Source organism: Tasmannia lanceolata, unplaced genomic scaffold (assembly GCF_043159265.1).
Source record: "Tasmannia lanceolata isolate RefF3 unplaced genomic scaffold, GAP_Taslan_0.1 ptg000002l, whole genome shotgun sequence".
NCBI classification, from domain to species: domain Eukaryota; kingdom Viridiplantae; phylum Streptophyta; class Magnoliopsida; order Canellales; family Winteraceae; genus Tasmannia; species Tasmannia lanceolata.
Window position 1 is genome coordinate 20,202,761 of NW_027518679.1, and position 15,807 is coordinate 20,218,567.

The 15,807-nt window shown below is 36.2% G+C and overlaps 1 protein-coding gene across 1 annotated transcript; it reads left to right on the plus strand.

Moving 5' to 3' along the window:
* The first annotated feature begins 9,114 nt into the window (after positions 1 to 9,114).
* LOC143889192 (uncharacterized) lies at positions 9,115 to 10,646 on the plus strand. Its single transcript, XM_077393387.1, has 3 exons — positions 9,115 to 9,459; positions 9,580 to 10,280; positions 10,556 to 10,646. The coding sequence occupies exons 1-3, from the start codon at positions 9,115 to 9,117 to the stop codon at positions 10,644 to 10,646; spliced, it is 1,137 nt and encodes a 378-aa protein (XP_077249502.1).
* Positions 10,647 to 15,807: the final 5,161 nt, after the last annotated feature.

Here is a 15,807-nt window from a genome sequence, read left to right on the forward strand (position 1 = left end):
GAATCCCGAAACACGGCCCGTTAACTAAAAGACATCAGTTTTTTTTTTCTTTTTTTAAAAGTAAAAACCAACATAAAAGTCATCTCAATCATTGAATAAAATAGTTTAAGAGTTACAGAACATGGAAGTAGAAATTTAAAACAATGAATAAAGGGAAACTAAACCAAAAATCACTAAGGCATCACTCCTTCGCTAGTTCCCATCCTCTTCGCGGTGCTCTTGAATGTAACAAGAATCCACATCTGAAATTTTTATTTTTGATGTGAGTTTCCACCACAGAAACCCTGTAGAGAAAAGAAAGTTTTATATCATCTAAAAACATGAAAGAAAAGTGATAATATATATAATCTAATCCATCTTCTTCATAAATATTAGTATTACTAATACTTATTGAAATTGAATTACACAACATCATTACTAACTTCTTATGGTGGATTTTCTTTTATGCAACATTACTAGTATCGTATAGTGCATCTTCTTTTCCAATTTCACTTTAAACTGTCATGATCCATGCGAGCAAGAAAACTTATTTTCTTTTTCGAGAGGTATGAATGCCAATACCCACTCCTCGCACTACCACGCCTAGGCTCATCAAGGTAACAGTACGAGGTCATATCATATCTTAATCACCATAACATACCCAATCCACCCGATTTACCAGTGTACGAAAGGGGCCTAGTCCAACCGATTTACCGGAAGCGACTTTCATTATAACATAACCCAGTCTGCCCGATTTACCTGTGTGCGAAAGGGGTGCCTAGTTCAACCGATTTACAGGAAGCGACTTAGCCGGACTCTGTGCAGGCCCTCATATCATTGGTTTAAGGGTGCCACCACCCGCCCTTTTTCATAGCTATACGGCATTCCATAGTTCTTTGCGATGCATATACCTAAAAAAAATTTCTTTCTTGTTTTGCAAAAATATGCAAATATTCCATATACATAAGATCTTGGTTTGCAAAATTATATGTGATGTTCTTAAAGGCCCATGATGCATAACCCTCCTTTTTGTGTAAATGTCTTATCATTCTTTTAATCATATATTTCTACATTAAGATAAAGGGATCAAAATAAAGTGTCTGTAACTTTCATGGACGGGTCCAATATGAACATAAAAGGGTCATCATCATAAAAACAAGAAGTGACCAATTATTTCTTTCATTATAATGAGAGAGCTGGTGTTTGCCCTATCATCTTTTGCTAACAACACTACACAATTGTTTAGTTCCATTTTTCATAGTTGCTTTGATACCCAAGATGCTATCAACCTTTAATCAGAAAATATATAATGGTACATTGAATCAGCTCATTCAATAATAATTATTTTGTTTTTGAAAATGCTACATGAGATCCCCAATTTTAGAATGACACTATTTTCTTTAAAACCTTAATAAATTAGGTTTAGCCTTCATGGTCATAAATTTTGAAATCATATTCATAGTCATCAAATCATAAACGTAGAACTGGTTACAACAAATTGACATATTTGCTCGTATAACAAATAAAACAAATAAAAGGCATTTTAAATCTAAAAGTATCTTAGGATCTAATTAACTTAAACTAATCTTGTATATTCAAACGATTATTAAATCTAATATTTACTTGCATTTAAAAGATGTAGAAAATAAATGCTTCAAGAAATTAAATGCTACAACACATAAATTTTCACCTACCTCTTTAAGCAAAATACCAAGTCCGGATTGTCGGAGCTCCAGCGGAAAACCTCCATTTTTCTCTCTTCCTCTCTCTCTCTCTCTCTCTCTCTCTGTATGTGGAATCATGGGGTTAAGAGGGAAAGTATTGAAACAGTAGAGAGAAGGAGAATATTGGGTGTTTACTTCATAGAGAACTGGTTTGGCTGGAGGGTTCCCACAAGGTAAACTTGAGAAGAGTTGGAGGTTTCCAAGTAGATAATTGATCAAGGAACGATTAATTAATTCTTTGGAATGGGAGGCTTGCACACAATAAGCGGAAATGATGGGTAACTACAGAACCAAAACTCAAGATCTCTGTGGCTTTTCCGGTTTCATAAGAATCACCTTCCACCAGATGTTTAACTCCGGACAATGACACTAGGTTGTTGCCTTGAGATTTGATTAAAAAAAGAAGAGAGGGATCAGATACTACTGTATATATCAGTTGATGTCCTTGCATGTGAATTTGCTTGGTGTAGAAGTGGCTGACTTCAAATTTGATCGTCAAAAGGAATGGTACTCTCACCTTCAGAAACCATAAAAAAAATACCATTTCCTTCCTTGGATGGCCTAGTATTTATCTTACAAAAAACGCTCTTTACAAATTGGGTTTGAAATTTAAAGAGTAGCCCTTGACGTTCTCTGCCTTTGAATTAGGAGTTAATATCACTCCTACTCATAAAATCTTATCCCTACCCATTCTATCCAATAAGCTTTCTATACAACCTAGAAAACCTTCTCCCACTGAGAAGATGACGATCTTAACGACTTGTAGATGGTTGCTTGAAGATAAGTCCAACAAAAGAATTGCTTTATATTTATAGTTACAACTTACAAGGTCTGTTAGTTTCACATCCATAAAGTACACAACAAATACACATGATAATAAAAGATAGAGATAGAATTTAGAAATTAAATTTTGTTGAGTGTGATTGTAACTATCCCCTAGAATTGAGACGCATGAGATAATGGAAATTCCAAAAATTGTCCTCTAAAAGCGTAATATTTCCACCCAACTAGATGGCCCTTTATTATTGTTTTCCTTACCAATCCACACAAGGCATCCATTGAAAACTTGTTTCCATATTGGAAACTTCCCCATGGGCAAGCCCAACCTATCAAATATACCCCTTAACTCTCTCCCTATATATTTTCCAATCACCAACCATCTACCTCCACGCCCAAGCCTAAAGCAAATACTTAAGATTTCTTTCTCCAATTTCTAAGCTAGAAATTGGCTAGAAATCCCCCTAAAAGTTAATCCTTCTAAACTCACATAGCCAATCAAAAGGAGGGACTAAAAACTATGGTAACTTGTTTTCAAAATCCCATCGGTCAAAATTCAAAGAATAATCTTAGAAACTTATCTCCTAGACAATCTATAACTCCTTAAATATCTCTAAATATTCTTCCACTATTCCTAGAATCTATCACAATCTCAACTTAACATAGAGCTTCCCAAAACTTCATCTCCTATTGGCCAAAATGATTAAGAGGAATAAATCTCTTATTAATTTGACCTCTTAATGAAACTTTAAAGTAATTAAAATTCTACCTTAACAACCTTTCAATAGAAAGTTGACCTACACCACCATCTAAACGAGACAATCTCTATTACCTCTCTTTAAATGAAAGAAAAACTCCCTATTTAATAGCCACCACTTGTACTCTAAATCCAAAGATTTATATAAAACATTTTAAGCTTTCTAAAAAGCCCCTAAAAAAAGTTTTCCTAAATAATTGCCCCATTTCTACCTACTTCGACTAAAAGCAAACTAAAATCTAATTAACTTCTAAATAAGCTCATTTCATTTATGGCTTAAGAATAAAACCAATTCATTCTTATTTATTGGAAATTAATCCGATTTAGAAATTAACTTGTTAAATCAAAACTTTCCAAAATGGGAATCCGATATTCCTTGACTTGCGGTTGAGATTGGTTTTAGATCAAAATAATTTGACGGCTATAGTGGCACCCACGATTGGAAATGATTTAACAGCTTCGATCGCCCCTTCCTAGTTACAACAAAGCATAAGCTTAGTTTGATAATGGCCCCCCCAACAAGCTCAAAAATTTTAAGCCTTAAGCCCAACTTTCGATAGTGAAACCCATTGTAAAAATAAACGTCTAGCTTGGGGCCGGGTATTACAAAAATCCCCACACAGATCCAAGGATCCGATGAGAGGTTGAAAAATAAGAGTCGCCATCCAGGATTAGGGCCTGGAACCCATAAAGTACTCTGTGCAATGGACAACCAGAAAAGGAAAGGGTCCGTGTCTGGTTACTAGTGGGGAAGGTGTTAGGCACCTCACTCGCCTGAGAAACTCGGTCTCTTATGCCAATTTTATTATTTTTGAAGAATTTTGGGCGAAAACATTTAATGGAAACCTACATCCCCGAGAAGAACGACCTATCTAAAGCATGCATGACCCTGGGATGGGCGATCACATCCACAAAAGAAAGTAAAAAACATCCATGACCTAAAGAGGGTTGATATCAGTATCACCTGACATTGGAATGAACACTAGAGTTTGTTGTCTCCCCTTCTCAAATATATATATAGGCCATGTACATACATAGTATGAATCCAATATCAGATGACCCTGATACCTGCCTCCACTAATCCTAACTCATCACATCTAGGAAAGCAGTAAACAATCATATGCATTCTACAGCTAAGCAGATAAGCATATAAAGAGATGATTAGCAGATAATCAAGAAATAAAATAAGCAGATAATCAAGATAAGATAAGCAGGTAAATGCTATAGCTAAGCATGTGAACAAGCAAGTAATCAAGACAATAAAGAAACATATAATGTTATGTCTAAGCATGTGATCAAAACAATAATGAACCAAACAATGCTATAGCTAAGCATGTGATCAAAGCAATAATGAAAACAAACAATGCTATAGCTAAGCATGTGATCAAAATAATCAAGCAATAACCAGTAGCAAGCTAAGGGATAATCAAGCTAGTATAAACTTGGGATCTAAGTATAGCTGTGTAAAATGGATCAATCACAAGTAAAAGAATCAAAGAATCGATAAAAAGAGTTCGCAGAAGAAAAGGGACTTATAGGCTCGAGAGGGTAATCGTCCTTACGTACAGCCTGTGTCCAATGAAATCAACTCTCAGAAGAGTGTCGACTTCATAGTGCTCTCGACAACAACCTTTTCTTCCTTGTTATTAGTTGAAAACTGTTTTTTTCTTAGGTTTTCGAAAACCGTCTTATTAGCTTTGCAAACAAGCATGAAAAGGTTTTTTGCTTGAATGGGTTTGAAAGATTTTTGCTTTAAAAGATTTGAAAAGTTTATCAAAAAGGTTTATTGAAAATGTTTGACTGGACTTGGGAGGACACAAGCTGCCTATGTACTCTGTGAAAAGGGATCAAGCCAACATAGTTCAGAAACCACTTTTCAAAATATGTTTTAGTGTTTTTAGGTATTTTTTGTCTTTGAGTTTTTTGTATTTTTAAGTGTTTTCACCCTTCAGCTAAAGGAAACCTATAAGACCACACTCTGTGATCCACAGCATGGCGGAGTATCAAGACTAAAGACAGAATCTCTAGAGCCTAAGGAGAATCCCTAACAAAGTGAACTAGAGTCCCAAGGTAAATGAAATGATCCCAAGAAGGTGTATCCTGCACTAGTTGGTAAAAGATGGGGAGACAACTAAGCTAAATGACAGACCCCTAAGCTAAAGGACTGACTCCTAGTCTAATGAACTGACTCCTAGACTAACAACTCTATAAAGGGGAGTACTAATGAGACAAATCATGTCTCTTAGAAGAAGAGGAGATAACCAAGGTGCTAATGAGACTCCGCAAGTCTCCTAAGGAAGGGCTCCAAGTAACCTTATCACTGCCCCTGCAATGATAAATAGGGATCACTAAAAAGACTAAGTTAGTCTTCTAATAAAGGTAGGAAGAAAGAGGGGATGCTATAGAGACTAAACAAGTCTCCTAGGAATGGGCTCCATTTGTCCATATCATTGCCCCTGCAATGATAAATAGGATAACTAAATGACTAAGTTAGTCTTTATCTAATCAGGGGGTCTTCTTTGTGTGAGACTAGAATAGTCTCCTAGGGGTGACTTGCTAATGAGACTAGAATAGTCTCCTAAGGGTGGGCTCCAGGTATCCCTCTCATAGCCTCTGAAGTATCAAAGTCAAAGCAATATTTCAGACAAAATAAGGTTTATAAATCAAGCTCTGTCGCTGCTATCTTCTCTAGATAAATAAGCAAAGAGGACCAAATGAAGATATGATTACAACATCCAAACAAACTCTTCTCCTAAAGAACAAGACCAGACCACATTCAAAATTTAAATGAAAGGTTTTCTTCATACATATTCAACTGGAAGAAATGAAGTTCTAGTAATCAAAATTCAGAATAAAAGTTCCCTAATACTGACAACAAAATATCTCAACTGTATGCAATCACATATCATTCTTAATGAAAGAACATCAATTGAATCATATACAGGATAAGAATATCTATTATAGCATTGACATTTGTACCCAACAATGATTAGTGACCAACTATCTTAAGCATTGATAATCGAGCACAATATAACAAGAAAGTAATCCAAAATTGATCACTGAATGAACCCCCCCCTCCCCCTTTAAAAAAAAAACTTTAGTAATGAATATTTTCATGATGCAAGTATAAGTATCAACATAAAAAAAACAACATCAGTCACTTACTTATCTTGTAATAAACATGATATTCCCAACAATAATCAAAAGTAACTTTTTTGAATAAGATTGTTTTCATGACTTTGTAAGATTTAATCCATTCTTTCACTGAGGGTAATAACTCAATAGTAGTATTCAAATGATGAAACATGCATTGGCATCTTCTGATCTTAAGAAAATGTGAATGGCACACTATTATCAGAATAAGATGAAACCTATCAATATCTTCTAACCCTATCTGTATAGTCAATCATGATTTATTCAGTCTATATATTCAGGCAAGAAAGAAAATATATTAATTAGACTCATTTAGGCTTTCTCTACATATATTTGCACTATACCCTTTCAAAGAAAATGAATGAAAGCCCCAGGGCCTATTTTCAATAAACTACTTATAACATCTCAAACCTATATAAGCCTAACTAATTCTAGATGTATATGAATAAACAACAATTCATATGCAATGAATAATGGTGTATAGTTCAATTATTCACGCAGTTGATTACTTGGAGTTACGAATAGAATTCAAAGGTGATATATCTCATGAAATATGATAGCTTCATAAATTATAAATGAAAGCACTCCATATGAGGAAAAAAAACTGACTCATGCACCAACTTTAGGACAATAATAATCAAGAGAGGTAGGCACGACTATAGATGCATTCTATTCCACCCTGATGTTTGTATTTGACTTATCAATCAAGGAGAATAAAAAAAATCATCTTTTTAAGCTCAGGTTGAAACTCTCTGATTCCAAAACAACATGTGATACTCTAAACAGTAGTAATGACATTGTGAATAATGAAGTGTCTTTACTCATGCCTAACCCCTCTTCAATCATAATATATGCAATACAGGAATAACCACTAGAATATGATCAAACAGAGGTCAGCTAATTGGATTCAAACACAATCTTCTGGACATTTTTTCCTTTTTATGCTTAAGAGCTAAACTCTTATCACTTTCTTTTAAACATATACTAAATCAAGAGTTTAGAACTAGTGAGAGGTAAAAAAACCTCGGAATCTATACATGCTATTATTAACACAACAATCTCCACAACATGATCAAATTCTCAACTAATCAGGGACATTGAGACACAAAAACTAAACACAATCTTTGGATTCAAGCTTTTTGACATGGAACCGAAATTATAACAAGATTAGAGTGCAAACTTAATAATGATCACATCAGTGGCTTAAGATGTAAACGAAGTCATGATCTGATTTCAACAATTTGCCTTACAACCATTCTAACCCAAAACAAAAGATGACTCCAAGATCAAAAATTAAATCCTGACAAGGAAAAGAATTCAGAAATAGCATTTTCTAATTATAAGTAATCCTAGTGTTCAATAATCAATATGCATATAACTTCAGTACAGCCTAACTAAACTTGATGAATTTGACTGGCCAACATTAAAGAACTCTAACAGCATGAACCATACCAGAGCAAATAAACTACACGACATTAGCAGGAACTGACATCCAAAAGTAATTAGAAAAGAAAAACAATTGATCCAAACCTTTTGACAAAAGAAATACACAATAACAGAGACAATTATACACAGTAACAGAAACAATTAAGCATTCAAAAGAGGAAAAAAAGAAGTAAAAATGAAGTTGCCTAAGAAGATGAATTGAGACCTCTAGTAAGCGAAAATAACCAGATCTACAATAATCTAATTTCTAAAACTGACTACACTTCAAAGATTTGACAGAGGAAGATTATTACTCTCATTCTCAACTAATCAAAATAAAATCAAAATCAAAATATATGCTAATCAAAGTCTCCCATCGTAATGAATACCTCATCTATTACAAGTAAAGAAAATCATACATTATCTTAGTAGTAGTTAATGAAACCACCTCCTGAGGAGCGTGAGGAATTGATCACGTTGAGTTTAAGGAGGTTTTTGCATGGTCTTATGATGACTTGCCAGGATGGAGTGAGGATATTGTACAACACAGATTACCTCTAATCCCTTCGCAAACTCAAGACAGAATGGGAATTGATAGTCAATGAGGAAGTAAAGAAACTTTTAGTAGTGAAATTCATCGAAGTAGTCGAATATCCCGAATCGCTTGTAAACATCGTACTGGTGCCTAAGAAGGACAGAAAGGTCAGGATGTGCGTAGATTTCAGAGATTTGAACAAGGCAAGTCCGAAAGATGACTTCCCTCTTCCGAACATCGATCTCCTGGTGGACAATACTGGTGGTCATGCTCTATTGTCCTTCATGGATGGGTTTTCAGGTTACAATCAGAGTAAGATGGCACCTAAAGATATGATGAAGACAAAATTTCTAACTCAATGGGGCACATATTGCTACAGAGTTATGTCGTTTGGCCTTAAGAATGCTGGTGCTACTTATCAAAGGGTTACGACAACTCTTCTTCACGAAATGATCCATAAAGAGGTCGAATTCTATGTAGATGATATGATTGTTAAAGGAAGGAATCGATCAGAGCACACAGTTGCTTTGAGAAAATTCTTCAAGCGAATCAGAAAGTACTAGCTCCGCCTGAATCCGAGTAAGTGTGTATTTGGAGTCACATCAGGAAAACTCCTTGGATTCATGGTTAGTGAAAGAGGAATCGAAGTAGATCCTCAAAAGATCAAAGCAATTCAAGAGATGGAGCCACCAAAAACAGAAAAACAAATTCGGGGTTTTCTTGGAAAAGTGCAGTATTTGAGGAGATTCATATCTCATTTGACAATGACATGTCAACCTATCTTTAAGCTTTTGAAGAAGAATTCCCCGAAAAAGTGGAATGGCGAATGTCAAGAGGCATTTGAGAAAGTTAAACAATGTTTATCCTTGCCTCCTGTCTTATTACCAGTTATTCCAGGTCAACCATTATTGTTGTACTTGTCCATCATAGACACAACAACGGGTTTTATGCTTGCTCAGCAGGATGCAGGATCTAAAAAGGAAAGGCTCATTTACTATATCAGTAAGAAGATGCTAGAATACGAGATGAAGTATACAATCTTGGAAAAGACATGTTTAGCATTAGTTTGGGCAACCCAGAGGCTTAGACATTATCTGCTATCAAATAAAGTACTTCTGCTTTCACGGATGGATCCGTTGAAGTACTTATTCAAGAAACTCGCTCTCACTTGAAGAACCGCAAGGTGGTTATGATTGTTATCAGAGTTTGACATCACTTATGTTACTCAGAAATCTATTAAAAGGCGAGTTATAGCTGAGCAGTTAGCTGATGCTCCTGTTGAGGAGAATGCTTTTCTAAAGGCCGAGTTTCCTGATGAGGAGATCATGGAGCTTGAGGATGAGACTCCAAGTACCAGATGGCTAATGTACTTTGATGGAGCTGTAAACAACCGAGGACAGGGAGTAGGGGCAGTGCTTGTATCACCAAAGAAAGAGTACATTCTTTTATCCATAAAGTTGCAGTTTGAATGCACAAATAACATGGCAGAGTATGAGGCATGCATTGTAGGACATGAGGCGGCTTTAGCTCTTCGAGTTCAAGATATAGATGTGTTTGGGGATTCAATCTTGATTATCTGCCAAATTAATGGGCGATGGAGAACAAGAGAGACGAGGTTGATCTCATATAACACATATTTAGAATCTCTGGTCAAGAAGTTCAGGAGTATCACTTTCACTCATCTGTCAATGACCAGGAATCATTTTGCTGATGCACTAGCTACTCTGGCATCAATGTTAGACATTTATGCAACGATGGAGGTCCAGCCACTAGCTGTCAGACTACAATCGGCTCCGACACATGTGAATGCCATGGAAATATCTGCTAGATGTCCGAATGGAAAGCCGTGGTACACGGACATCAGAAATCTCATTTCAGGCAAGGGATATCCTTCAGAATCTTCGAGCAAGGAGAGGAAAACCCTTCAAAGGTTAGCTGCCAACTTCATCATCTGTTGTGAAGAGTTGTACAGAAGGTCATTTGACGGGATACAACTTCTGTGTGTTGATGAGGATCAAGCTACAGAACTCATAAAGCAAACACATGAAGGTGTTTGTGGCCCTCACACGAATGGGAAAATATTAGCAAGAAAGATCCTTAGACTTGGTTTCTATTGGCCCACAATGGAAGCGGATTGCTTCTCATTCGTGAAGAAATGTCACAAGTGCTAAGTCTATGCTAATCTTATTCATGTGCTTCCGTCAGAGTTACATTCTTTGACCTCGCCATGGCCGTTCTTAGTATGGGGAATAGATATTATTGGAAGAATCTATCCAAGGTCCTCGAGCGGACATGAGTACATTTTAGTAGCTGTCGATTATTTCACGAAGTGGATTGAGGCCGTATCTTATGCTTCCATAACTTCGAATACAATTGCGAAGTTTATTCAAATAAATATTATCTGTAGATACGGAGTACCTCATGAGCTGATTTCTGATAATGGATATCATTTTAAGAAAGAGGTAGTACATCTGTGTGAAGAGTTCAAGTTAAAGCATCACAAGTCATCTCATTATAGACTTCAGACAAATGGACTTGTAGAGGCAGTGAATAAGAACATCAAGGTTATTATTAGCAAGATGACAGAGACTTATAAGGACTGGTCAAATAAACTCCCTTATGCCTTGTGGGCTTATAAGACGTCGATCAGATCCTTTAAAGGTGTGACTCCGTACTCTATGGTGAATGGAATGGAAGCAATCCTCCCTGTTGAGCTGAGAATCCCTTCGTTAAGAGTCATGATGGAAGTGAATCTGCCAGAGTTTGAGTGGGCCAAAGCCAGACATGATGAGTTGCAGATGATTGATGAAAATAGACCGAGAGCCTTGTATCATATCTAAGGGTATCAGAGAAGAATTGAAATGGCATTCAACAAGAAAGTCAAGGTTCGAGACCTGAAACCAGGAGATCTCGTCCTAAAATCTTATCGGGCACTGGTGTTCGATCCTGTAGACACCCCCATTTTGCTCCGCCCTAGTCAACAAAGAAGTTAGTGTTTCGCTATCCGTTCGTCAGTGTTTCCTATTTCTGTGTCCGCCTCTTATATCTTCTCAATCTTTTCAATCATTTCTGCCGTGTTTCGTATTTTTCCGCTAAATGTTGAGAAAGGTTATTCGCGAGAATCTGAGCAAAGGGGGAATCGGGACCCGTTTGGTGGACCCGCATTGAGCATTTGAATTAAATTTGGATCGAAAAAGTTGGCCCATATAAGAAATATCCAAGTTATCTGTGGGGTTTATCATGGATGTTAACAATCAAATTTTATAGGAACAAGTGTGCCCAACATGGAGTGGAGTTCACTAAGTTGAAGCAAGTGGACCCGCCTAAATTTTTGATGAATGGATCTCATGAAAAATTCGGCCAAGGAATAGGCCTGGCGTTTGGTTGAGGGATTTAAAATGGAGTAGCCCACTAAATATGTGTGGGGCCCACCCAAGGTAATTCAATCTTATTCTTCGGGGACCGTATTGAAATCTAACGGAAAAGATTTGTGTGGCACCCATTAACTAATATGGAGGCAATTTGAAGGATATGATCTATTTATATTGAAGCCCGTTAATTGGGCGGATTGGATCATCCAATGGTTGATTTGTGGGGTATGACCGTTCATGTTGTGACCCATCGGTTAGGTAGTTCGGATCATCCTATGGAGTGGGGCATATTGTTTTATGCAAGCACAAATTTTAATCACAATGGGGAGTTCGGTCATGTGTAGGGCCCACCTTTTGATGCATCATGTCCCACACATCAGAATTCATAGTAGGGCCCGCTGTACCCCAATCACATACATAATTTAGATGATCACAAGATTTGGTAATCCCACCACCCAATGAATAAAATCGGCAGTGTCTCCACATTCTAATTACCATTATAATATGGTAGCATTCTTTACTCTAAAGATTTAGGCAAATTATCGTTATTTTGGAAAAGAAACCTTTTTAAAGAGAGCGTGGTGTAGACTTATTCTCGAACATTTTGGAAACATCCTCTCCCTTTTAAGAAATAATATTCGAATATTCTCTTCATGGGTGATGGGTTTTAGCAAGATACTAAACGGAAAAAAAAAATTTGGAAGGGGAAGCTTTCTCAAATAAGAAGGAGAGGATCGGTCTTAAGAAGAGGAGGAAGAAAAAGAAAAAAAAGAGGAGAGGAGAACAACGATCTTGATCTCTGGAACTCTCTCCCGAGATTCCTCCCTCTGTTTTCACGATCCCTCCCACCCTCTGCATCTCCCTCAACCTCTCACCACCCTACATCTTCTCTCCAACAGCGAGAGCTCGGTGAAAAAGAAAAAACACAGAAAGCTCTGGTGGATTGGGCTGTAGGAAGAACGGCTCTCTCGTTGCTCTCTCTCGATCCCTCCTCTCACTCTGTTTTTCTCTCAATCCACCCCACTCTCATCTCTTATATTTGTTTGGTTAAAAAAAAAAAAACAAACAAAAAAGAAAAGCAACCAAAAAATAGAGTACCGTATTTACAGTTTCTCTACCCCTCTGTTTTCTGGCTCTCCCTCTCTATCTTTCGGTTTCTCTCTCACTCTCTCTCAATCTCATCCTCTCCTCCTCTCGTTCATACTCTCACCATATCTTTCACTTTTTATAAAAAAAAAAACGAAAAAACAGAGTGTGTCTTTCTCTGTTTTTTTCGTTTGGTTTTTTTTTTTTTTTCTCTCTCAATCTCTCTCTGTCTCCATCACTCTCTCTTGACCTCTCTCTCGGCTTCTCTCTCTCGGCTTCTCTCTCTCTCTCTCTCTCTCTCTCTCTCTCATTCTCTATCTCTCTCTCTCTCATTCTCTATCTCTCTCTTTCTCTCCACAGTGAGAAAAATAAAAGGAAAAAACAAAGGAAAAGAGAAGAAGGAAACGGAGCAGATCGAGCGGCGGTGCGATTTTTGAATTTTTGGGCTCTTGGATTGGGCGAGGATCTCGACTACAGGTAGGTACACGATTCTCAGATTTTTCCAAGATTGTTTGGTATTTTTTATGTATTTTGCATGATTTTTAAGCATTTAATTGAATTTAATTGAATATTATATGTCTGAGCTAAAAATCATGATCTGTATGAGTGTTTCAAATCCGTTTCGTCCCGAAATTTAATACAATGTTCTACTTAAATAGACTAAAATAACTATCGGATCGAATCGGACATTGAATCAAAGGGTTTTGAAAATTTGAGTGAAGAGTGGAATTTTATTTAAAATAATGGCTGAGAAATTACGAAATTCGAAAAAATAGCCATCTCAGGATGATCTATTTTTTGGAATTTTAAAATTTTCTTGTGTTCATCATATCAGAACAAGATTAAAGGACATTTTCCGGAGTCGTAATTTTCTCGAAAATCGTGTTTTAAAAATAGAAAACTCTTCAAAAATATCTTTTCGACGAAGAAAAATAAAATATATACTAAACAGATTCCATAAATAATAAAATTTCTTGGGAAAATAATATGATGCTGATACATTCTACCTTGAAATTTTGAGAATTTTTGGATTTTTTTTGGTATATTATTTTATGCTTTCTTTGAAAATTATCAGATTTTGTGAGAATTTTTTACGGACATCAGATCACAATTAAAATTCACAAAATTTTTACAGTAGTCTTATATTTCATATTTCTTGCTGTTGTAAAATTTGCAATTCATTTGGATCTTGTTTCCTAAGGGATGTAGTGTTAATTCATAATCTGGTCTGAAAATTGAAAAATCCAAAATTGATACTAAATAGTCTCTAAAATTCATTAAATTCTCACAGAATGCTATGTTTATTCATATCTTACTATTGTATGAATTTGCATGAATTTTGATTTCTATTTCTAGTAGTTTCTGTGTTATTTTTGCAATCTGGTCTTATTATTGTTAAATCAAAATTGAATATGAGCTTAATGTAAAAATCTGTAAAACTCTTCCAGTAAGCTACATTCTATCACATCTTATTGCTACAGAAATTTCAAATCATTTCGAATACGTTTGCAATAATTTCACTTGTAAAATCGCTCATATGGTTTAAAATTGATAAAATCCGTTGAAAAACTGAAATTAATTAAAAATCATCATAAAGCTTCTAAAGAACCTTAAAATTCTGTCACACGTTCACTCCTCAATCCATTGAAACAGAAATTTTAGGATCTTTAGATTTCCTTGGAAAAATGGCCAGTGCATCCATAATCGTATCCCTATTGCACTCGATCTTTGACAATTTGAATATTTAAGCTATAGCATGTTGTTGGCTCTGAGGTTACTATCCACGGAAATCCTGAGATATGCCAGGCAATAAGATGCTATAACCTAAGTATTAAATTGCACAAGGAAAGAGCGCACGATTCCCTTCCTTGGATGCTATTCGAGGCCAAAATTGGTGAACCCTAGAACCATTGGTAATCCTTAAATGTCCAGAAACCGAAAATCCTTGAAATCTGAAATTAACTAACTTCAAGAGCTTAAATCGATTTGTCTCGTGTCGTTCGGAACCATTAGATTATGGTTTCCGATATAAGAACCATTAGAGCCCAATTTAGGAACACTGATGTCCTGTCTTGTCCTAAGTTTTAGGGAGTCTTAGGTTTTAGGGAGTCCTAGAGTTAGGAGTCCAGCCTCATCACGTACGCTTACTATGGATAGCAACCGTACCCTAGGTCTAGTTACACTAGTCACCCAATCTTTCCCTAGGACAAGCCTAGTAAACTAGGATGTAGGCTAACCTGCATTAGTCTAAGGAACAACTTGAATTTAGATAAGAATCATATAGCATCTTAGATGAAATCCTAGGATAATAAAATCCTCAACTTGAATTAAATAACTCCTCTTAAAACTGTTGAAACAGTCAAATCAGTCTAGATCGGTGTCTTAGTTGAGTTAGGCATAAGTAGCTTAGCTTAGGTGCACCGAACTACGTCGACTCTGATCCCAGTGAGGCTTGGGTACGTAGGCAGTTTGGATGTCTGATGGCATACCAATCACGAGTCGGCTCCACAACAAATTGTGGGGTTTTGTATATTAATTTTCTTGTAAATTCTTAATTAAATCACTTAGGACTTTCCATGAAATTAGAATTTTAGGAGAACTTTCACTTAGACCGAATTTAAACAAATTAAAGGAATCAAGATACACATTTAGGATCTACATTGAAATTAGATCATAGGATGCATGTCACATAGTTCGCACACTAACAAAGAGTTGAATGAGCCATTTAAAATAAATTTAAAAGAGTTAACTTTTGGAATTGAAGACCGATTATCGGGCAGGAATAGTGCATGTGGTGGATAACTCCCCATACCTTCCATTCTTGTAACCAGGTAAAGAGTCTAGATTTCTGGTTAATTATGAGTCCTAGATCCCACATCTAGGTGGCGACTCTGTCACTCTCTTTTGTGTGGAATTCGGATTGCCTTAGTGATCCCAAGTTCACATAAAAGATGAATTAAAATCAATAATAAAAATGCACACGCCAATCGCGTGCTTACG